General features: G+C 35.7%; 1 protein-coding gene across 4 annotated transcripts; it reads left to right on the top strand.

The window, feature by feature from the left end:
* The first annotated feature begins 240 nt into the window (after positions 1-240).
* tox4a (TOX high mobility group box family member 4 a) lies at positions 241-8,739 on the top strand. 4 transcript variants are annotated; one of them, XM_051096566.1, is made up of 10 exons: positions 241-637; positions 902-1,050; positions 1,188-1,250; positions 2,610-2,915; positions 3,063-3,317; positions 3,391-3,729; positions 5,433-5,513; positions 5,603-6,337; positions 7,043-7,194; positions 8,028-8,739. In XM_051096566.1, the coding sequence occupies exons 2-10, from the start codon at positions 946-948 to the stop codon at positions 8,083-8,085; spliced, it is 2,094 nt and encodes a 697-aa protein (XP_050952523.1). In that variant the 5' UTR covers positions 241-637; positions 902-945; the 3' UTR covers positions 8,086-8,739. The 4 variants fall into 4 exon arrangements, with proteins under 4 accessions (XP_050952523.1, XP_050952513.1, XP_050952504.1 ...); XM_051096556.1 differs by having other exon boundaries at positions 897-1,050; XM_051096547.1 differs by having other exon boundaries at positions 242-637; positions 845-1,050.
* The last annotated feature ends 1,604 nt before the right edge of the window (positions 8,740-10,343 follow it).

Here is a 10,343-nt window from a genome sequence, read left to right as displayed (position 1 = left end):
TGTGAGTATTGTCTCTTTATGTAAAAAAGAAACAACATTGCTTCAATTTTTTAAAAAATGATTAAATAAAATCCCTTCTCCTATAATCATAAACGATTGTGATTGGTGCACATTGACGGTGGCTGAGAAAAGTAACGCCTGCCATGTGACATTTTAGCAGCGGTGTAGAAAATAATTTGTTGTGCCTATTTAATTGTGATTACAAAGTGAAGAATTAAACCAGAAAACTGTTATTTAAACGTACGGTGTATTAACAGCTACAAACAACGTTTGAGCTACGTTGAATATTTTCAGAGTAAATCTATGATCGGAGTGCGATTAATCGGACTTTAGAATGTAAACAGACAAACGTAGCAGAGTACCGATCAAATCGGTCCATTTTTAGCACTTGCAGCAACTGTCTGCTAGTGCAACTATAAAGAAAACTTTGTTCATCCCATTTGAATATGTATTGAGAATACACAGTTAATAGTGTTATTTAATGAGACGTTGGATGTTACACGTAGGAAACACCAGAAAGTCTCTCTCTCGAGGCCTGGGGTATGAATGAAACCTCATGTTGGCTTTAACAGCATCACATCTGTGAACTAGCACCATTTAGCCAGTTAACGTTAGCTGCTGCCGGCTGGCTGAATTGGTAAGCCTACATCTACCACTCTTAATTAACGTTTCTTATATTTATAAACAAATCTGGTTATACTTGCGCCGCGTTGGATCGTCTGATGAGGTTTATTGGCATTATTCAATCGAGCAACACATACCATATGCTGGACAATACCGAGAACATGGTGCTGTGTTTCTAGATTCTTTTCTTTTCGTGAATAGCGTTTTTTTTCTTTCTTAGATGACTTGGCCTGTTGATTTTTTGTTATTTGTTGCTCTTGACTTGTTACAAGCTCAGCCGCTCCTTTGATATCAGGAGATCCGAGTCTTCATTTTGTCCTCATGGATTTGAATTTTTACTCGGATCTCTCTGACGGGACTGGTCAACATGTTGATTCCGAGTTCATGGATAACTCGTCTTACAATGGATATGATTCAGTGAACAAGGTAAATCTGACACCTTTGTGTAGTAAAATATATTCAGTTTAATGAAGTATATATTGTTTTGTATTGCAGTCATTTAGTGCACCTTTGATCTGTACTTGTGCATGCAATTAATACACATTTTAAACTTTGTCTATTAGTTCCCAGGTGGCAGTGATTCATACCTGACCATCAGTGGACCTGGTCATCACTGGTCATCTGAGGTAGTGCTACACAAAACTCGTTTAACTCTTCTGTGTCCTAAATTGTAGAATTCTAAGTTTATATTCTAAACTCTCGCTGTCTCTCTCTCTATATATGTGACCCTGGACCACTACACCAGTCATAATTTTTTGTTTATGCTGTACATCATCTGAAAGCTGAATGAATACGCTGTCCATTGATGTATGGTTTGTTAGGATAGGACAATATTTGGCTGAGGCATCATTATTTGAAAATCTGAAATCTGAGGGTGCAAATAATTTTTTTTTTTTTTTTTTGTTGTTGAGAAAATCACCTTTAAAGTTGTCCAGATGTTCTTAGCAATGCATATTACTAATCAAATTAAGTTTTAATATATTTACAGTAGGAAATTTACAAAATATTTTCATGAAACATGATCTTTATTTAATATCCTAATGATTTTTGGCATAAAAGAAAAATTGATAATTTTGGCCCATACAATGTATTGTTGGCTACTGCTACAAATATACCCATGATGGTTTTGTGGTCCAGGGTCCCATATAAAAATAATATTGATGAAATATATATATATTTTTGTAATTATCACTGCTGTTTTTTAATGTTTTTTTAAAGAAATATCTTGTGCTCAAGGCTGCATTTATTTGATGAAAAATATTCCTAGTTTTATTTTCCTATTTTAATACTCTTTAAAATATAGTTTGTTCATTTCATGCAAAGTTCTTCAGTTTCACACAATCCTTCAGAAATTGTTCTAATATGCTGATTTGATACTCCGTTATCATCAATGTGGGAAACTGTTGTGCTTTTTTAATATTTTTTTGGAAACTGTCATACTTTGTTTAGGATTCTTTGATAAATAAAAGGTTAAAAAGAACATCATATATTAAAAGTTTTTTTTTTTTTTCTAACAGTATAAATCTTTACAATCACTTTTAATTTTTTTTTAAATAAGTGTTATTTTATTTTTATTTTTTTAAATGACTTTAAACTTTTGAATGGTCATGCATATTGTTACAAAGGGTTTCTATTTTAAATAAATGCTGTTCTTTTTGACTTTTTATTTATCAAAGTATCCTGAAAAAAACTTGAAAAAAAAAATTAAGCAGCAAAAACTTTTCAACATTAATAATAAATCAGCATATTAGAATGATTTCTAAAGGATCATGTGAGACTGAATATTTATATATTATATTTATTGTAATAATATTTCACAATATTACTTTTTTTTGTATTTTTGATCAAATAAATGCAGCTTTTTTTTTTAAGAGACTTCTTAAAAAAAAACATTAAAAATCTTACTGGTCCCAAACCTTTGAGTGGCAGTGTATACCATTTTATACTGAATTATTTGTTTTATTTATTTATTTTTTTAATTGTAGAAAACATTCCATACACCCTGTCTGGGTGATGAAGAGTTTGAAATCCCACCGATATCCTTGGATCCAGATTCTGCGCTCACCATAGAGGATGTGGAGGCCCATTTTGGAGAGCTGGCTGAACAGGCTGAGAGCTCAAGTGCTTCTGGAGTTGGAAGTAGTCTTGCCAGTAATCCTGTGGTAGGCGGAAATGATCCCTCTTTTGCCTCTGCTTTCATCAATCCATCATCTCAGAGCATGGAGCACCTGAGTATGGGTGTGATTAACCAGTCGGGGGGAAGTACACTACTGAGCTCAGCTCTGGGTGTGGTAAGCTTTTCAGTTTTTTTATCAGTGGTCATTTATGTTCTTGCTTTTAGGGTATAAGAATGTGTGTTTGAATTGCTGGTGATCTGGAGTAAAATGTAGACTGGCACACTAGATAATGAGTTTCTTTTCCTGTCCTGTCTTTTAAAGGATCTTGGGCATTCTGTTGGCTCCCATTTCAATAGTTCTACTTCCATGACTATTGACGTTCCTATAAACGACATGAACCACAGTCTCTTGGGACACAACCAGCTCACCACCATAGACCATTCAGATCTAAGTGCTCAGTTAGGGCTCAGCCTTGGTGGTGGAGCCAGTGTGTCAAAGTCTCCTGACCAGCCACTGTCAACCACACCATCCCCTTCTGGCTCGTTGCAGGATGAAGACATGGAGGACTTCAGACAAGTGAGTCTTTCAGTTACATGTTTAGTGTCACATTTTCTCTTTTTCCATCTTGTAACCTCTGTTTGTGTTTCAGAAAACTATGCTGGTGGACTCTCCAGCAATCATATCGCACATCCCCAACTTGACTGGTTCCATCCAGCTCGCCTCTGCTCCTCCAGCTGTGGTGAGGAGGGTGGGCGGAAAGCCGGCCATGGTGCCTCTGACTACATTGGACTCGGGAGCAACACTCGGAGGCAAAAAAGGAAAAAAGAAAAAAGATCCCAATGAACCACAGAAGCCAGTGTCAGCCTATGCTCTGTTCTTCAGAGACACCCAGGCAGCAATTAAAGGCCAGAACCCTAATGCCACATTCGGAGAGGTGTCAAAGATAGTGGCGTCCATGTGGGACAGCCTTGGGGAAGAACAAAAACAGGTAGAGTATAGTTTTTCAATGGCAAGAAATGTAATCCAATATTGCATAAGTTGTGTATTTCAAATTAGTCTTACGCTGTCATCCATTGGTTGGACAAACTGATTGTCCCACCCCAAACGTGAATAATCCACTGCTGTTTTTTTTGTTTAGTGATAGTTGTTCATGAGTCCCTTGTTTGTCCTGAACAATTAAACTGCCCACTGTTCTTCAGAAAAATTCTTCAGGTCCCACAATTTTTTTGGTTTTCCAGCATTTTTCTGTATTTGAACCCTTTCCAACTATGACTGTATGCTTTTGAGATCCATCTCTTCACACTGAGGACAACTGAGGGACTCATATGCAACTATTACAGAAGATTCAAATGCTCACTGATGCTCCAGAAGAAAACACAATGCATTAAGAGCAAGGGGTGATAACTTTTTGAATTTGAAAATGAGGGTAAATTTAACTTATTTTGTGTTCTGGGAAAGATATATCTTCTGTAATCTTCTGTAGCTTCTGAAGGGCAGTACTAAATGAATAAATATGATATTTAGGCAAAATAAGAAAACTATACACATCTACATTATGTTCAAAAGTTTACACCCCTGGCTCTTAATTAATCTTTTTTTTTTTTTTTTTTTCTTCTGGAGCATCAGTGAGCGTTTGAACCTTCTGTAATAGTTGTATATGAGTCCCTCAGTTGCCCTCAGTGTGAAAAGATGAATCTAAAATCATACAGTCATTGTTGGAAAGGGTTCAAATACACAAAAATGCTGGAAAACCAAAGAATTTGTGGGACCTGAAGGATTTTTCTGAAGAACAGTGGGTAGTTTAACTGTTCAGGACAAACAAGGGACTCATGAACAACTATCACTAAACAAAAAAAAACAGCAGTGGATTATTCATGTTACAACACAGTATTAAGAATCAAGGGATGTAAACTTTTGAACAGGGTCATTTTTATAAATTCAGCAATTCTCTTGTGGACTATATGTAAACATCTTTTATGTGAAATATCTTATTCAAATCAGTACTAAATGAACAATAACATGCATTTTGTATGATCCCTCTCTCTCTCTCTTTTTTTTTTTTTAAATTTAATAAAAAAAAGTAAAATTAACATTTTGCAGATTCTGAACGGGGGGTGTAAACTTTTGACCTTAACTGTATATACTTAAAGGGATTGTTCACCCAAAAATGAAAATCCTGTCATATATTACTTAGTCTCATGTTGTTCCAAACCCACAAGATCTTTGTTCGTCTTCAGAACACAAATTAAGATATTTTTGATGAAATCTGAGAGCTTTCTGACCCTCATAGACAGCAATGTAACTGACACGTTCAAGGCCCAGAAGATAGTAAAGACAATTTTAAAATAGTCCATGTGACAGCAGTGTGACATCAAGGTCTTATGGGTTAGGAGGGACATAAGGGTGAATAATTAATGACAGAATTTTCATTTTTGGGTGAACTGTCCCTTTAAGTTCAATTATTGAAATGGCAGTTATGTCTAGAAAGATTGCGAAGTCATTAAAAATTCTGTGTAAACACACCGTGTGCAAGATTTTTTCCATTATTTCAGAAGTTGACAATGGAATTGCATTTTGTTTTTTTGAAAATGTATTCTTCAGACGTTTTAAAATAATTTTATCTGTAAATGTATTATTCCCATAATTAAATGTATTTTGTGTAATTTTTTTGAGTTTTTATGAATATTTCAGGTTTACAAGAGGAAGACGGAGGCAGCTAAGAAAGAGTATCTGAAAGCGTTAGCAGCCTACAGAGCAAATCAACTCTCAAAAGTAAGTGAATTGTTTTTGGTTCTTCCTCTGTGAGGAAGACTTTGATTTCCAGTCTTATTTCTTCCTTTAATTTCTTTGTTTCTCCCCAGTCATCTGCTGAGGTGGAGGATAGCGCTCCTTCAACTCCTCCCTCTGTCCCTTGCCCCGTACCCGTCACTACTGCTTCTGCTGCCCCTGTCCGTCCACGGCTGACGCCTATCCCTGAACAGAACACTATCACCAACATCTGCGCCTCCAATATCATACTCGACGTGCCTCAGGTCACCACCCGTTCCCGCACGGGCTCTCTACCCCTGGCAATCGGCCAGCCCCCGACCCCTACCCCCAGCCCAACCCCTACTGTCACAAAAATCATCATCTCCAAACAGATGCTGCAAGGAGGTTCTCAGATCCACCAGATCCCAACGTCCATGGTGACGGTGATTCCAGCCGGACTGCGAGCCGTGCAGCCGGCCGCTGCGGGACGACAGCCTCCACCACTGCAGCAGATGCAGGGCACTCCACCGCCTCCACGTCTGCAGCAGATGGTACAAACCCAAGCCCCGCCTCCTCTTCAGGCCAAGCCCCGTGGAGGGGCAGGAGGTTCCGTGGCTGTCACGGCTACACCACCTCCACCTCTTCAGATAAAGATTGTGCCCGCTTCTTTACACTCCGATCTGTCCACACCGATTATTGTTACAACAGCTACAAGTGCCAATCCTGTTATTGCGTCATCCACCATCTCAGCCTCAGCACATCCTCCCCCTGTTGAGGTGCAAGTAGAGGAGCCCAGAGAGGAGTTGGTCACTGGTACAGATGAGACCATGACAGAGGAACCCGAAGAGGTTTGTTTTTCCATAAGTAAAGGGATAGTCTACCTAAAAATGCAAATTCTGTATAGTATGCTTTTTTCAAAAGTGTTGTTAGCCAACTATGGTTGTCGATCCACCATTCTGTTTCCTGAAGCCAGAGTTCTAATTAACATTTGCATACAGTATTACAAACTTACGTGGTTCCACCACGTGTGTGTGATGTCATTAAAGGGATAGTTCACCCAAAAATGAAAGTTCTGTCATTACTCACCCTCATGTTGTTCCAAACCTGTAAGACCTTTGTTCATCTTTGAAACACAAATTGAGATATTTTTTATGAAATCTGAGAGCTTGCTGACCTTGCATAGACGGCAACACAACTGACATGTTCAAGGTCCAGAAAGGTGGTAAGCTAGTGCTAAAATAGTCCACATGACATCAGTGGTTCAACTATAATTTTATAAAGTGGCAAGAATACCAAAATGTTTCAGTTCCCACTATCTAACTCCCATTGTATGAACCAAAAATACAGTGGAAGTTAATGGAAACCAAAACATTGGTTACCAACATTGAGTAAATAATGACAGAGTTTTTATTTTTTAGGTGACTGTCTTTTTACTGTTGTACAAAGTCACTGTAATTGAACTTATATTAGTAACGCCCATACAGGAAAGTATTAAAAGATCAAACACAAAAAGCAAAGAGCTCTTCAGAGATGTTTTATTCCTTTTTTTTAAGATGGAGATGGAGGTAAGTGTCGCTCCTGAGGCCTCCTCTTCAGCTCCTCCTGCTAATCTCTGTGTCCGTGCTGGATGTACAAACCCTGCTGTGGAGAGTCGAGACTGGGATAAGGAGTATTGCAGCAATGAATGTGTGGCCACACACTGCAGGTTTGTTTTTTGTGTCTATGTTTAAAGGAGAGGTTCACTTCCAGAACAAAAATTTACAGATAATGTACTCACCCCCATGTGATTCAAGATATGCATGTCTGTCTTTCTTCAGTCGTAAAGAAAATGTTTTATTGAGGAAAACATTTCAGGATTTCTCTTAATAAAGTGGACTTCTACGGTGCCTGTAAGTTTGAACTTCCAAAATGCAGTATGCAGCTTCAGAGGGCTCTAAACAATCACAGCCGAGGAAGAAGGGTCTTATCTAGCAAAATGATAGGTTTTTTTTTTTTTTTTTTTTAAGTAGTATGATTTATATACTTTTTAACCTCAAACAGTTAGGGTATGTTGAAAAACTCCCATCTCATTTTCTCCTCCAACTTCAAAATTCCTACATCGCTACGGAAGTATCAACCCAGTGTTTACAAAGTGGAGATGCAAAGAAAGTCAGATGCCTTTTACAAAAAAAGGTAAAACAGTGATGTAGGATGATTTTAAAGTTGGAAGAGAAAATGAGATGGGAGTTTTTCAACATACCGTACTGGCTTGAACCGGAATGCACAGAGTTCACGCAGAGCTAGACAAAACGGGCATTTGAGGTTAAAAAAAAATATACAAATTGTAATTGTTTTTTTTTAAAGAAAATAACAGATCGTTTCATTAGATAGATAATTTCTTTACGAATGAAGAAAGACAAACATTTTGGATGACAAGGGGTTGAGTGCATTACCTATAAATTTTTGTTCTGGAAGCAAACTCCTTTAATTGTTTATTTGTAAGGTGATTTTTATATGGTCAGATTCTCATGCTAATGTCACTGTTTACTCTCTTAACAGGGATATTTTCATGGCCTGGTGTTCAATCAAGAGCCAGAACTCAGCCACTGTCAAATAAATGAAAATCCTCCCTTTTCTGGGTCTTAACATGCCCGGATGTGTCTTTTATAAGTGAACACAACAGAATTTTACTGGATTTACGAGTGAAGGTTTAGTGTCTGTGTTGTAAATATCTAAGGCATGAAAAAAGTGGAAAAATCACTGTTAAAAATTAAATATGTCTTTGTTACAACTGTTAGGGGCATTCATGAATATACTACAAACCCAAACGTTTTCCTCAATGAAACTGTCAGAAAAGGACCTACTTGATAATTGTACTTTATTTGGACCTTATTTTTTCCACTTGTCTGGTCCTGTGATTGATTTTTTTTTTTTTTTTTTTTTTTTTTTTTTTTAAAGTATGTTACTAGTGATTTGTGTCAAAGTGGAACAAAATCTTTGTAAGCCTTTGTATTATTTTCAAATGCAGTAGTTTTGATTATGATGAAAAAATTGAGTATTAGTGAACCTCAAGTAATGCAATCATTCTGCACTTCTGTTATATTTTTCATTGCAGTTCTCATGTTGTACTGACAGTATCTTAGATCAGTGTTCAGAAGTGCTCTCATGTCAAATGTTTTTGCCTTAGTTGTGGGGTTATACTGTTTTTTTTTTTTTTTTAGATTGTGTGACAGAAATTATTCAAGTGTTAATAAAAGGCAGCCAAAATGGACTAGGTTGATGTAGTCTTTGCTAACAGACCACTCTGAAGTGAGGTGTTTTTGTCGTCTTTGGATGACTATTCAAAATTTTGATAAAAAATAGTATCCACCGTATTCTTCTGGTTCATTAGCCGCTATAGGGAAATAATGAGAAGAATAACAATTTGCAGCAAATGGTAAAACTGTTTGCACTACAAACCAACGTGTTCATAATTAAGATAGTACATTAAATAATGTACAACACCGACATCGAGCACCAAAACGAGTTGTTTTGTACAGCTAAAAATAATTGTACATAGATGAGACCGAAAGCCAAACCCATAAAACTTACAAATGGCTTTGCCCACTCTTACGGAAAAATAAGGTGGATAAGAGCAAATCAGTATGAGCGTAATTATTAGACTATAGCATGATATAGTAGTAGTATTTGGAATCTGAAAAATGTAAATATATAAGTGCTTTCTTTTCAGTCAAGTCTCAGTCTTATAAAACGTTTTGTTCCCTTTAAACTAACATATTTTCTACTTTGATAATTTAACATTCACATATCCATAGTGCTCTTATGTCAGGTAATGCAAGTAACAATATATTTCCTTTTTTAGCGTTATTTTGGTTATTTTAAATACATTTTATTTTATAAAAAATTATGACGTGTTTATTAGCTTTTCAACAATATTTTTTTTTTACAAACACCAGTTTAGGAACCCTGATCTAGATAATCAGTTCAAGTGCAAGGTTACTTTGAATGCTGGATAAAAACATATTTGTATTTGTTTTTTCAAAGATCCCAAGTTTTTTTTTTTGTTTCACAATTCAGAAAATTGTGAATTGCTCAAACTTTTGTCATTGGAATTGTGAAAGTTTTTCTTCAGTAAACTTTCTCAATTGCTAAATTTTCAGCATGTTTACTCCTGTCTTTAGTGTCACATGATCCTTCAGAAATCATTTAATATGCTGATGTGCTGTTCAAGAAACATTTATTATTATTATTATTATTATTATTATTAATATTTAAAACAGCTGAGTATATTTTCAGTAATCTTTGATGAATAGGAAGATCCAAAGATCAGCATTTATCTAAAATAAAAAACATCATACATATTTGTAATATCATACACTATACCATTCAAAAGCATGGAGTCAGTATAATAGTAATAGGAGAATTACAGAAATTAACACTTTTATTTAGCAAGGATGCTTTAAATTGATTTCTATTTCAGATAAATGCTGTTCTTCTGAACTTTCTTTTCATCATAGAAACCTAAAATAAATTGTAGCTGTTTTCAACATAATACGTTTTCTGAGCAGCAAATCGGAATATTAGAATGATTTCTGAAGGATCGTGTGATGAGTATTGATGCTAAAACAGAAAAGCTATTTTAAACAGTAATAATATTTCAACATTTTTGTGGTTTTTTTTGCTGTACCTTGGATCAAATAAATGCAGGCTTGGTGTGCAGAAGAGACTTCTTTAAAAAAACATTAAAAATCTTACCGTTAAAAACATTTAACTGGTAGTGTATATGGTTGATCCTTAAAAAAAAAAAAAATCAGCCCAGTAAACAAAGATACAAGATTATTGTTTTTTTTTTTGTAATTTTATTGTAAAAAAAAA

Source organism: Labeo rohita, chromosome 2 (assembly GCF_022985175.1).
Source record: "Labeo rohita strain BAU-BD-2019 chromosome 2, IGBB_LRoh.1.0, whole genome shotgun sequence".
Lineage (NCBI taxonomy): Eukaryota > Metazoa > Chordata > Actinopteri > Cypriniformes > Cyprinidae > Labeo > Labeo rohita.
Note: the sequence above shows the minus strand (reverse complement) of the source record. Positions and strands in the feature narration are given on the sequence as shown.